General features: G+C 35.9%; 1 protein-coding gene across 1 annotated transcript; it reads left to right on the forward strand.

The window, feature by feature from the left end:
* Positions 1-13707: 13707 nt before the first annotated feature.
* On the forward strand, positions 13708-14163 carry LOC308414408 (transcription factor BTF3-like; the record flags this gene model as incomplete). Its single annotated transcript, XM_080909636.1, has 2 exons — positions 13708-13782; positions 13858-14163. The coding sequence occupies 2 exons, from the start codon at positions 13708-13710 to the stop codon at positions 14161-14163; spliced, it is 381 nt and encodes a 126-aa protein (XP_080765762.1).
* Between the last annotated feature and the right edge of the window lie 441 nt (positions 14164-14604).

Below are 14604 nucleotides of genomic sequence, written 5' to 3' on the forward strand. Positions count from 1 at the left end.
CCTCTAAAGATATAAACATATATTGTGCTATTTTAGCATTAATTATCTTCTTCCAGTTATTGATTGGTATTTTTTCTCAAAGTTGCCAGGACAGAACATGTTTTATAAAACTAGAATCATACATATCTGACCTGAGTTTAAAAAAAAAGGTAATTAGGGTCCCTCTCCTGACAAGTGCTAGACATTTGTATCCTGTTTATAACTGTATTTGATATTCTGTTGTAAAAACATTTCTTTTTTCTTCAGAACTACTTAAGATTATATATTATGGGAAAATGGAGTTAGGAAAGGCCAGGGTTTTGAGAATAGTCATGTTTGTTAGCATTTTCTTTTACATGCTTTTAGCAATAGGGCCACATTAAATTAGTTACACTTAAATTCTTATTTGAGAATATAATGTACACAATTTTGAAGACTTGAGATGGAAAAGGATTGAAGTATAGAAGCTTTCAAAAATACTGCTTGAATTCCTTGCAAATAACTAGATAATAGTAATAGCAAGATCATGGAGTAGCAGCAGAAACTTTTTTTCAGGAAGAACATATTGGCCTTTGGAGGGTTTCCTAGACCTATCCCCTCACAGTCTATCAAAATATGAAATGTCACAGTTATTTTTTCAAATATTGCACATTCCAGGTTTATTTAATGATCATTAAAATTTGTTAAACTTATGAGAACCAGTTACACTTCATATAATGATACTAAACTTGCAAATGTATCAATAGTAATTTTAATAACACATAAAACCCTAGAAGAACACATTCTTGTTAAATGTCAATCCTTACTTAAATAAAATTCCATAATTCATGAGAGGTCATATTGTTATAATATTCCATATTATACATGTTTGAACTTTAGATTGTGCCAGGGGCTTCTTTTTCTATCTCAAACTCATGTATTTTATTTTTTCATGTTTTTACTTTTATTTTATTTTTTCCTTTTATTGATAATAAATTATTTTTCATACAATACATTCTAATTACAATTTTCTCCTCTTTCTATTCCTCCCAGTTTCTCCTCATCTGCCCCACCATCCAGATCCACTTCCTCTCTGTCATTAGAAAAGAAAAGGCTTCTAAGATATAACAACCAACCAACAAAACAAGATATAAGATAAAACAAATCCCATCTAATTAAATTTGGACATGGCAACCCAGATAAGAGGAAAAGAGTCTAAAGAGCAAGAGCAAAAATCAGAGACCCATTCACTGTCATACTCAAGAGCCTTATAAAAATACTAAACTAAAATCGGTAGTATATACATAGAGGATCTAGTCCAGACCTGTCCTGGCCCTGTGATTGCTCCTTCTGTCTCTGTCAGTTTATATGAGCTGTTCTCAGTTGGATCAGAGGCCCTTCTTCTCCTGGTTCTCTTCCATTTCCTCTGTATCTTAAGCTCTATCCACCTTCTCTTCCACAGGATTGTCGGAACTCCCTGGAGAGGGGTTTGATGGAGACTTCCCATTTAGAACTGTGTTTAAACTTCATACTTGCAACTTAAGTTATATTTTATGGAACTTTAATCATTGTCCCCTCAGAACCAATCTGCATTACAGATATAGCGCTTGAGGGAACCCCCAAAATAATGTGGCTCAGCTTTCTGTACTAGAATAGGCAAAGTTGATATTTTAAATGATTCAAAGGCAATCAATTCTGAATAGTTTGGAGGATTTAGCTCTAGATCCTTAACAATGGTTACTGATCTCTCATTTATAAACATTAAAGTGTGGTAGGTATGGTCTGATTGTGTAGGTGTTTGTTTTTCTTTATTTAATTATTTTATAATATGGTAATGGTATGAGTAAAATTGAATATTTATAGGAAGAAATGGGTATTGCAGATAAACTGAATACAACACCACACATTTTCAAAAAAAATTCAAACCTAGAAGTACCTAGAAAGCTAGACCAGTTATTTGTTGTACTTCCTTGTCATTAATAAGCAAATCATTTTTCCTTCTGAATTTGAAAATAGAAGTAAGTGTGATTATGCAAATGACTTAGTTTCTCCAGCATTTCAATAGGCCAATTCAACTATTGAAGCCATTCATGAGAAGAAATGATCATCTAGCCTATTTATTTTATAAGAAATTCTGTAGTTTGATTTTTAATCTAATGGTTTTGCTGGAGTAGTGCTCTAAGATTCTCCTAATTTAGCAACAAAAAGAAATATTTAGCATTAAAGATTTTATTTTCATGTCTTTATATGTAAATAAAGTTACTATTGGCTGACAGTTTAAGAGGTATTAGTACATGATCAGTTGGCCCATCTACTTTTAGGGCTTTTACACGTCACCTCTCATGGTAGGAACATATGACTTAACAAGATTACTCATCTCAGGGCCATAAAGTAAAATAAAAATAAAACGTCTCAAAATGCCACATCAAGTGCATATTCTTGATGATATAAAGATCTCACATTGGCTCCTACCTCTTAAAGTTTCCACAGCATCTCAGCGATACCTGATGACTGTGCATTTAAGGCATGGGACTTTGGGAGAAAATTTAAGATCTGATCAAGAACACTATCATCATTGTTCAGCTCTGTATTTTCTTGTCTATAGGTTATGGCAATAGTCTTCAATCCTCTTATCTTCTTCTCTTTGTAAATTACAGCTACCTTTGGACATAGGACTGCCTAAGGACCCAGCTATACCAGTCCTGTACATATACCCAAAAGATGCTCCAACATATAAAAAGGACATATGCTCAACAATGTACATAGCCTTATCTATAACATTCAGAAGCTGGAAAGAACCCGGATGTCCTTCAATAGAGGAATGGATACAGAAAATGTGATACATTTAAAAACAATGACTTCATGAAATTCTTAGACAAATGGATGTAAGTAGAAAAGACATCCTGTGTGAGGTAACCCAATCCCAAAAGAACACACATGGTATGAACTCACTGATAAGTGGATATTAGCCCAAAAGCTCAGAATACCCAAGATAAAATTCACAGACTATATGAAGTACAAGAAGAAAAACCAAAATATGGATGCTTCATTTTTTCTTAGAAGGGTAAACAAAATATTCAAGGGAGGTAGAGGGTGGGGAGACTTTGGAGGAAGAGAGAACAGGAAGGGGGAAAGAGGAAGTAAGATCAGGTATAGGAGGAGATGGGAATGATATACAGAGGGTCAGGAATTTGAACAGAGGTGTGTAGCAATGGGAGATGGGTAACTGGAGGTGACCACCACCAAGTTTCAGATGCCAGGAAAGCAAGAGGCTCCCAGGACCCAATGGGGATGAGAGTAGCTCAAATGTCTAACAAAGGGTAGAGAGAACCTAAAGAGACCATATCTACAGGTTAGGCAAGTCCAACCCTGGTTGGAGGATGGAACCACCCACTCATCTCCAAATTCTTAACCCAGAAGGGCTCCTGTCTAACTGAAATACAGGGACAAAGTATGGAGCAGACACTGAAGGAAAGGCCATCCAGAGATCTATCCCATATGCAGCCACCAAACTCAGACACTATTGCGAATGCCAAGAAGTGTTTGCTGACAGAAGCCTGTTATAGCTGTCTCCTGAGAGACTGTCAGAGCTTGAGCCATACAGAGGCAGATGCTTGCAGCCAACCATTGGACTGAGCACACAACCCAGTGGAGGAGTGAGAGAAAGAACTGAAGGAGCTGAAGAGGTTTGCAACCCCATAGGAAGAAAAACAATATCAACCATCCAGACACCCCAGAGCTCCCAGGGACTAAACCACCAACTAAAGAGTGCACATGGAGGAAGGGACCCATGGCTCCAGCCTCATATGTAGCAGAGGATAGCATTGTCTGGCATCAATAGGAGAAGCCCTTGGTATTGTGAAGGCTCGTATACCCAGTATAGTGGAATGCCAGGGTAGTGAAGTGGGAATGGGTGGTTGGAAAGGGGAGCACTCTCATAGAAGCATAAGGAGGGAGTATGAGAAGGATGGTTTCCGGAGGGGAAACCGGGAAAGGGGATAATATTTGAAATGTAAATACATGAAATATCCAATAAAAAATTCCTTGGTTGCCTGGACTGCATAAAGTAAACTGGAATTTAAAAAAAAAGACTCGTGAATTTTTTCAGTTACTTGAATCAAATTCTTCAATGTTATCCCAGTTTATTTATCTAATTATTGGTGCAAGAAGTAGCTGTAGGTGATGCATGTGCATGTGCAGGTAGAAGTGAGCTTGCCTGTACATATGAATGTGGAAGACAGAAAAGAATGTCAGTTATCCCCTTGCCTCACTCTCTTGGAACTAGGCCTCTCTTTAAACAAGGAGGTATACTAAGGGTGAGAAAATTCCAGTCACCTTTCCTTGTCTTGACCACTCACAGTATTGCCATTACATTTGCATTCCCAGAATTTATGTAGGTACTGGAGATTCAGAGTTGTGCCCCTCTGCTTGTTACCTTATCCACTGAACTATTTCCTCACTTCATTTATTTACTTATTTTAAAAATTAATATATACATTGTACACAGTGCTGTGCTATATAAAGACATTCTATACAAGTGCAGATTAGTCATGGAATGCATATTTCTTTATTAATTAATTACTTTATTAATATACTTCCCAAATGTTTCCCCCTCATGGTTCCCCCTCAGAATTCTTCCTACATCTCCCCCTCCCCTTCAACTCTGAGAGGGTGTCTCCCCCAGGCATCCCCCTTCCCTGGGACATCAAGACCCTACAGGATCAGGTGAATCCTCTCCAACTGAGGCAGGACAGGCAGCCTTCTGCTACATATGTGCTGGTGACCTCAGACCAGCCCTTGCATGTTCTTCGGTCCGTGGTTTGGTCTTCTCCATATCCTTTTATCCCATTCATCTGCTCTACTGCTCTGAACAGTTTCATACTAGATAAAGTATATCATCTAGTGTTTATAACCATCTGGCTCTCATTTGTTATAATTTAATTTATCATCATCTCTGAATATAATCTATTTACTTCAGTGAGACCAGTGTGTATTCTTTCTCTTTAAATCAACATGTAAATTCTTTCTCTTTAAATAAATATGTAAATTTTTTCTCTTTAAATCAACATGTAAATGTGTAGTTTTATTAATTAGTTCAGAACTAACTGCTTAATGGAAAATCCCAGGTATTTCCTGCCCCTCAGTCATCATTTTGTGTACTCACTTTCTACACTCCATTTCATTTCTGAAATCTCAGTGCATTTACTATCCATATGGTATATCTCATAATATGTCTCATGTCTGTGACAACTTAATCTTGGCTGTTCTGTAATTTGTTCTCCTTCAGCTAGTAAAAACCTCCCTTTTTAGGAGATCATGCTGTATTTCTTTCCTAAAACAAAGTTGCTTACATATAGTTCACACCCTATAAATATTTGCTAAATAAGCAAATGAACAGACTCAATAAAGAGGCAGCTTTTAACATAAAGGATTTAATATTTCCAAATGGGTTGAACTAGATGTGATAACAAAACTCAGCAGAACACTTTTAAAGAACATAGATTATAGTTGCATTTTATAAAATAAAAGAAAGAGTTTGGGAAAGCAGCCCTTGGCTCTGGCAATCGTTACTGGATATATTGTGAGAAATCTGATTTTAACTTCTTGTGAAATAATTCAAAACTTTAGTACATTATCAGTGTTCCAGTTCATATTTTCTCTTCTATCTTTCCTGTAGAAGAGATAAGAATTTACAATACTACTTTTAAAATCATGTTGTATGTATGTATGTATGTATGTATGTATGTATGTATGTATGTATTGTGGAATTTTCTAAATCTGTGACTCTTGCTCCATACAGCCCTTACCAAAAGAATCACTGTCAACTTCCATAGTAGGCTGGCTGAAGGGTAAAATAAACATTCAAATTTATTTCCAACTTCTTTTACCTAAAGTTGAAAACCATTTGCTTGCATTTTGGCTTGTATAACATTTCAAATGGAACATATTTCGCTTGGGAAATATCTGCTTTTTAAAGTTGTTGAAACATTTTTCCATTTTGAAGTTCTGTTTTGCTTGGTTTTACCCCCTCCTTTTCTATTAATACTCTCTTTCTGAAGTTGTAGCAAATAGTTTACAGACATAAAGGTAATACTCCTGGAGTCTAAAAATGTATTTTATTTCTATATTTATGTCATTAAATTATTTATGTTTTTATTAAAACATGCTGGGTTTGCCTCATTCTGTAGTCTCTCTCTCCCTCTCTCTCTGTCTGTCTCTCTCTGTCTCTCTATATCTCTCTTTGTCTCTCTCTTTCTCTCTTTGTCTCTCTGTGTCTCTCTCTGTCTTTCTGTCTCTGTCTTTATCTCTTCTCTGTGTTTGTGTCTCTGTCTCTGTCTCTTTGTGTGTGAGCGTGTGTGTGTGAGACAGAGAGAGAGAAAGAGTGTGTGTGTGTTTCTGTGTGTATGACAGAAAGAGAGACAGACAAAGCAGGATATGGCTGGCAAGCAATGGATTATGTATTCTTATATATTCTGAACTGAAAGTTAATCATTAAAAATTATTTTAAAATAAATCTCGTGAATTACTAAAACTTCACTCTGAAATGTACATGACCTCTTAAGACACCATGTTTAACAAAAGCTGTTTCAGTCTATCTTGAAATATCTGCCCAGTACAGTGATAGTTACAGGCGTGTTCTTGTTAACTTTTTTTTTCTAAATCAAACAAAGAGGACTAAGCTTTTTCAGGAAACAACAAAACTATTTTCTTAGCTCCAAATCCGGGGAAGAATATGGAATGACTTAATATTTAGCCAACTCTAATGTTCAGTGAAACTGTGTTTCAAAAAATAAATACACACCAGTGGTGAAATAAATCACCTTTCAAACAGTTTAAAAACAACTGTAAAATTTTTAATCAAAGCCCTTTCATAAATTTTCTTGTATTTGGTCTCCTTGCGTCCCCTTGTGGTCAAAACAGGAAAAACACTGACAGCTTTTGCAAAATGAAAATAGCTTACTTTTTAGTGTATTTTACTCTGATCTTTTAATTTTCTACAAGTACTTCTATAAATGGATATTACAATAAATCAGTATAGTATAATCATACTTTTCTCATATACAAATTTTAAGATCTTGTATTCTCCCAGTATTTTAAATAAAAATATTTATAGCAATAGTTATCTATAGTAAATTATGAAATGAAAAATCAAGAAAGTCAGTACGACAAATTGATGTACACCTTTCCATTTCTTGATAAGTCACATTAAAATTGCAACAAATACAACATATGCAAGAATATCTCTGTGCATTATGCATAGGATGACAGAACAATTATACTCCTTAAGCTGGCGTTAAGAGTGCTTTTGAAGGCTTCTTGGCTAAAATCTATGTGCATTAATGGCGCAGAAATTAAGGTCAGGAAAAAAGGCTTGTTGCATGAGCACAAAAGAAAAGAAAGGATATGTTGTTAGTTACATAAGTTGAGACCACAGATCTTATGAATATAACTTGGTGTTATTTACTGTAGAAGCCTGTATTGTATAGAATCCTGCATATGTAGAAATAAAGAAATAAGTAACAGGTCTATTCTCCGTCAAACTGCAGTTATGTGGAATTCAAAGCAGGTTAACATATAAGAATGGGGGACTGCATAGTCAGTGGGTCCTCTCTTAGTGTTACTGCACTTACAAAATAATATTATCAAGCCACTGCACAGTTGCTATTTCAGGAAACAAGCAATGATTATTCAGTAACCCTTTTCACATGAAATGGTTTGTTTCAAATATGAGTGGGTCTCTGATGAGATTTTTAAACAGTTTATAGGGAAAAATCCCCTTCCTGCATTAACAGAATGAGAACACATAGAGATTTGTTCCATGTTTTATTTGTGAAGGTATATTGCCTCACAGCTTTAATGTTTACATAACACTCCAGACCATATCCTTTAGAGATAAATTCTGAGATAGCATGCATTTTTATATATTAACTATACAAATTAAGTCTATTACATTCTTATTACCATATATATGTGCCATATGTGTGTGTGTGTGTGTGTGTGTGTGTGTGTGTGTTCATATATATGTTTCATTGAAAACTAACTCTGTATTAGAGGTTTGCCTTATACAATGTGCAGTTATTACACATGGCTGTCCTCCAATTATTTTGTTTTAACTTATATGAAAATGCTAGATACTCCATTGGTGCCACATTTTGAATATTTGGCTTACCTTGGTACACATAGCATAAAGTATTCATACCAAGATGTCCAAGTTTGTATTTATGTAGAAACTGAAATATAATATTCTTCATAAAAATCTGTTTATTTGAATTCAAACTGAGGAGTTGATTTTTTACATGAAAAATACTGATGGCAGAATTCTTGTATGTGTACGCTGTGTACAGTAAATTTATACAAAATATAGACTTGAAATGTTACTGCAGAATTGTAGATTCTGCATGCATTTTATTATTTGGTACTATCAAATTGTTTTGTAAATTGACATATATATGTAATCATCAGTTATATTCAAAAATGATAATTTTTATATATTTATACCTATTATCTGACTTTTATTTTTATTAAATTATTTTATTTATTTGCATTCCAGATGTTGTCACCCTTGCTGGACTCCCTCCCAGGGTTTTTCACACCATCCTCCCATCCTCTTTGCATCTGAGAGGGTGCTCCCCCCAACACATTGAACAAACCCCCACACACACACACAGCATTTCCCTTCCTTGGGGTATCAACTCTACAGGATTAGACACATCTTTCACCGAGGCAACATAAGGCAGTCCTCATATACTTATGTAACAGGATTATGGACCAACCCATGTGTGCAAATTTCTTCTTTTCTACAACTGAACTTCTATTATTCTTCTTTGTGGACTTTTTTACATTCTTTGCTTTCTTACTTGTAGTCCTGTAATCTCAAATTTCTGTAGACTTACCAGATTAGTCATCCCCTAAGTAATTATTGAACATCTAATTAAGTATATCTCTATTTATATTTGTATTCTAGTTGTTTTTTTATATTTCTAAAAAATGAGTAGACATTTTATTATGATATATATTTACAAATATATATATATATGTGTGTGTTATATTTATCTTTTTATTTGGAAAATTTAAAAGCATTGTACAGGCTCATTGACGTATCTTTGTTTTTCCTTAAAGCCATAGAAATTAGAATTTTATCTATCACAACACTTTCTCTAATCCATGTATTATTATTTTTACTGGATATTTGATTTAAATTTCAAATGGTGTATCCTTTCGCATTTACCCCTCTTGAAACTCCCTATCCCATCCTCCCTCACCCTGCTTCTATAAGAGTGCTCCCCCACACTCCCACCTACTCCTGCCTTCCCACCCTGGGGCACCAAGCTTTCCCAGGACCAAGGGCCTCTCCTGCCATTGATACCCAACAAGTCCATCCTCAGCTATATATGTGGTAGAGCCATGAGTCTCACCATGTGTACTCTTTAGTTGGTGGTTTGGTCCCTAGGACCTCTGGAGAGTCTGATTATTTGGAAATCTTGTTCTTTTGGGGTTGTAAACAGTTCCTTCAATCCTTTCTCTAATTCCTCCATTGGGGACCCAGTTCTAAATTCAGTGGTGGGCTGTGAGCATCCGCCTCTGTATTTGTCAGGCTCTGGCATATCCTCCTAGGAGACAGCTATAACAGGCAAGCACGTTTTGGCATCAATAATAGTGTATGAGTTTGGCGTTTGTATTTGGGATGGATTCCCAAGTGCGGCAATCTCTGGATGTCCTTTCCTTCAGTCTCTGCTCCACACTTTGTCTTCATATTTCCCCTTTTGTATCTTGTTCCGTCTTCTAGGAAGGACTAAAGCATCCACACTTCTGTCTTCCTTCTTCTTAAGCTTCATGTGATCTGTAAATTGTATCTTGGGTATTCAGAGCTGTTGGTCTAATAACCATTTATCAGTGAGTGCATACCATATGGGTTCTTTTGTGACTGGATTACCTCACTTGATTAAGGACCTCCACATAAAACCAGATACACTAAACCTCATAGAAGAAAGAGTGAAGAAAAGCCTTGAACACTTGGACACAGGGAAAATTTTTCTGAACAGAACACCAATCCCTTATGCTCTAAGATCAAAAAATCAACAAATGAGACCTCATGAAATTGCAAAGCTTTTGTAAGGAAAAAGACACTGTCAATAGGACAAAACAGCCACCAACAGATTGGGAAAATATCTTTTACCAGTCTTATATCTGAAAGAGGGCTAATATTCAATCTATACAAAGGACTCAAGAAGTTAGACTTCGGAGAACCAAATAACCCTAGGAAATGTAAATACAGAGAATATCCAATAAAATTTTTTTAAACAGTGGCATACAGAGATAAACAAAGAATTCTCAACTGAAGAATACTGAATGTCTGAGAAACACCTAAAGATATGTCAAGATCCTTAGTCATCAGGGAAATGCAAATCAAAATAACCCTGAGATTCCACCTTACACCAGTTAGAATGGCTAAGATCAAAAACTCAGATGACAGCAGATGCTGGCGAGGATGTGGAGAAAGAGGAACTCCACTGTTGGTGGGGTTGTAAGCTGGTACAACCACTATGAAAATCAATCTGGCAGTTCCTCATAAAATTGGACATAGTACTACCTAAAAACCCAGCTATACCACTCCTGGGCATATACCTAAACTATTCTCCAACATATAACAAGGACACATGCTCCACTATGTTCATTGCTGCCTTTTTTATAACAGTCAGAAACTGGAAAGAACCCAGATGTTTTTTTCAAGGAAGGAATGAATGGTTGCTTTCTTCAAGCTCCCAACCATGCAAAGGGTTTTACAGAGGATGATCTCTGGGGGTAGATATTAAGCAAGAGGTTTATTAGAGAGACACCAATAATATCATTAAGGACCTATTTTCAACTAATTGAATAGGATAGGATATTAATTTGTTTGGGGCAAGTAAAATCTTACTGAGACCAATTATTATTCAAAATTTTAGAAAAGAAAATGATCATGTATTTTAGAGTATTGAAAATACTCTAATTGGGATTTTTATTTACTAAAAAACAATCAGGATCTTAAAGCCAGCTTTCTGACCACCAGTTTTTATTCATAAGAATCGAAGTTCACCACATCCTATATGGCTTTTTAGACACCTGATTGGAACAGCGGCAGAGTGAGGAAAGGACAGATAAACAGACACGTGTACAGAAAAGCTGAGATCTGATAGGTTGTGCTCACTTTCTTGGGTGAGCCCTAATACTCTACTCAACAACCCAAACCTCAACATAGGAGTAGGGATTATGTATTCATTGTAGGAGGTATCTATAGGGAACAGGATCATGATCCTCCTGGGAGGAGAAAGCTATGCTTGATGCTTTTTGTCCATTTTGTAAACATTCATAGATGGACTGGAGAAAGGCTTTGCCAATGCCTTAAGCCTGACCTGGGAGGGCTTTGCTAACTACCACGTATCTGAGGTACTGGGGTGTTTGTCGATGATACCCAGTCACTTAAGGCTTCAAGTGTCCCTTACATATTGGCTTCCCTCACTTCCCCAAAAAAATTCACAATAAAACTCAAAGTGGTTGTGACAAGTTTGGTGTCCACTGATAGTATATATAATATCAAAAGTCAGATTTCCTTTTGATAAAGTAAAACTTTTGCTGTCATGTGCATTTAAACCTTTCTTTATTTTTATAACTTTGTTTTTATATACAAATATATGATAGTTAATACTGGCTTGATTTTGCGGCTATATATATTTGACATTCAGAAGATGCTTATCCCTTAAATGTATTAGTGAGAAATTTTTGGCCAAATCATTGACATTACTTAACAACAACAACAAAAATGATTTGACATACCATATTATTTTCATGTGTGTCTAAAGTAATATTTTCCCACACATTAGTTGCTTTATAGATGTCATTGAAAATATGAATGATTAGGATTACTTTAAACCTGCAATCTGATATTTAATCTGTAAGTTAATATCTTCATTTGGAAAAATACCAAATAATTGCTTCTATCTGAGAAAAAAACAACAACAATGATTGTCTGACTAGTTGATAAAGGTGCTATTTGAACAACATAACCATGCAGCTCCATATTAAACAGTGGATTCCATATGGTTTAAAATGCATTTCTTCAAAATGACTGCACATTTATCAAATGAGACAACTTGGGGAGCTAAAAGTCTTGGTTTCTCCTCTGAGCAATTATGTAGTGTGCTTGGAAGAAATTAGTGTAAATTTAGCTGAATGGGCCTTATTCTCCCAAAGCCAAAGACTGAATCATTGAGCAATTGAGAAAGGAACAGCTTTTAAAGTATAGTGGCTACATTAATGTGGTCTGTACAATTATCTGTCACCTGGGGGCAATTTATTAAAAAAACCTTACTTATATTTCTAAAGCTGTTATCCCTACTTGTATTTCACCCCAACAGCATATAGAACTTGGTAAGTTCCTGTGAATTTCTTCTCTCTGGAATTAAATTCTGAAGGACTATATGTTAGTTTGACTCCTCTGTGGTTCCTGGAAAACTACTGAAGAGAAATTTACAACTTTAAGGAACAGTAGGCTCTCAGATTAGTTATCATGTGAAAAAAGTGACAATCCTGGAGGTTTGGAGTTGTAGCATTTGAAAATAGTGAAAATGTTCGAATGCTCTCTTTCTCTGTCCTCCTCTGTGTAAGGCGCCCCTTGCCAGCTGCATTCTTTCATAACTAATTCATGCAGTATGGTTTGCAAGGAACTTTAAAGCAATATTTTTCCTACTGCTATTCCTTACATTTTCATTTGTGGCCTCAATGATCTATGTAGGAAATATTTACTTTGAGGCTTTGGTTTGGCTCGAAAAATGCCAAATGATCAAATGCAGGCAATGTGTTCATTGATCTCGGCAATGGAATCTTTGAGTGTAGAATAACGGAGAGTCAAGCTGATCCAAGAAAGATTCTAAGTTGCATTTGCAGGATTTAATGATCCGAATGTTCTCCTGTTTCTAGAAGAAAGGTAGAAAGTTCAATTCTTTCTGAATTTTACTTTTTTCTTCTCAGAACTGAGACACTGAGTGAACTTGTCAATGTCCACAAAGCCTAAATAAACAAACAAGAGATGGTAAGAAATAGGTCGTAAATATCTTCTGTTTCCATTTTATCTCCTGCTCCTGTTTTGCTTCTATTTCTCACTGAATTTGATTTTCAGTATACTGATCTTATATCAATATTCCGGCTAGCTTTGGTTCTCACAGTAACAAGAGGGCAACTTTTAAGATGTATAAATACCTGCAAGGGACTAGGGTGAATGGGGCAGAGACATCTGAACATAGGGCCACTTTCTCATTTGTAATCTATAGCTTTGAAACGACTCTATATTCATCTTTCTAAGGTCTGTTCTCTTATAACTTACATATAACTTATGTGATAATTTTGTCTACTTCATATTAAAATAAATATCTATATCTTCATGCATCATTTAGCCAAAAACATACAAAATATCTTTAACTAGGTGGAGAAAATGTATTAAAAAATTGCAAGGCAAAATAAAGCCTTTCTGTGAAAGTGTAAATTTTATGAACATGAAATATGTTCTAAAATATGAAAGTACAAGGGGTATATGAGGGGAAACGATGTCATAATGTGAACATGAGAACAATAAGAATAATGGATATAAAAACCATACAGAGCTGCCATCTTGCGTTCCTGCGTGTGTGCGCCTTCCTGTGACCCCCTGAGTGTGAACCTTAGTTCCCCACGCGGCCCCATTTGTTTCACTCCGACAAAATGAAATAAACGATCATGAACCAGGAAAATCTCCCCAAACTGCAGGCACAAGCGCGCATTGGTGGGAAAGGAACTGCTTGTGGAAAGAAGGTGGTTCACAGAACAGCCACAGCAGATGATAAATAATTGCAGTTCTCCTTAAACAAAATCTCTGGTATTGAACAGGTGAACATGTTTACAAACCAAGGAACAGTGATCCATTTTAACAACCCTAAAGTTCAGGCCTCTCTAGCAGCAAACACTTTCACCATTACAGGCCACATTGAGACAAAGCAGCTGACAGAAACGCTTCCCAGCATCCTAAACCAGCTCGGTGCAGACAGTCTGACTAGTTTAAGGAGACTGGCTGAAGCTCTGCCCAAACAATCTGTGGATGGGAAAGCACCACTTGCTACTGGAGAGGAGGAGGATGCTGAAGTTCCAGATCTGTTAGAGAATTTTGATGAGGCTTCTAAGAATGAAGCAAACTGAATTGAAGCAACTTCTAAAGAAGGTGACATTTGCAGAAGTCACAGGGGCTGCTATTTTATGACTGCTTTTTAAAAATATTTGTTTATTATGAATCTGACAAAATCTAGATCTCTAACATTATAAAGCCCAAGTCCCCTGGGCACTGAGCTCTTTTCAGTTTTTGCTTATACCTAATTCATTCTTTGCAGCAAATTAAGCTGAAGAAGCCTGGGGTAAAAGTTTGGAAAAGGTTAATAAAATTCATTGTCTAGTTAAAAAAAAGAAACACAAAAACATACTTTTCTCTCCCACATGGAATCTACACATACACACACACACACAACATGAAAAAAATGGATGGAAGAGAACTGGGAACTATCTGGGGATATGAGGAAGGCTAATGAAGGAGGAGGAGGAAGGGTGGTAACGAATAGTGAATGGGCAAATGTGGTCAAGTTACTA

The sequence above is a fragment of the Micromys minutus genome, assembly GCF_963924665.1.
Source record: "Micromys minutus genome assembly, chromosome: X".
In the NCBI taxonomy this organism is placed as follows: domain Eukaryota; kingdom Metazoa; phylum Chordata; class Mammalia; order Rodentia; family Muridae; genus Micromys; species Micromys minutus.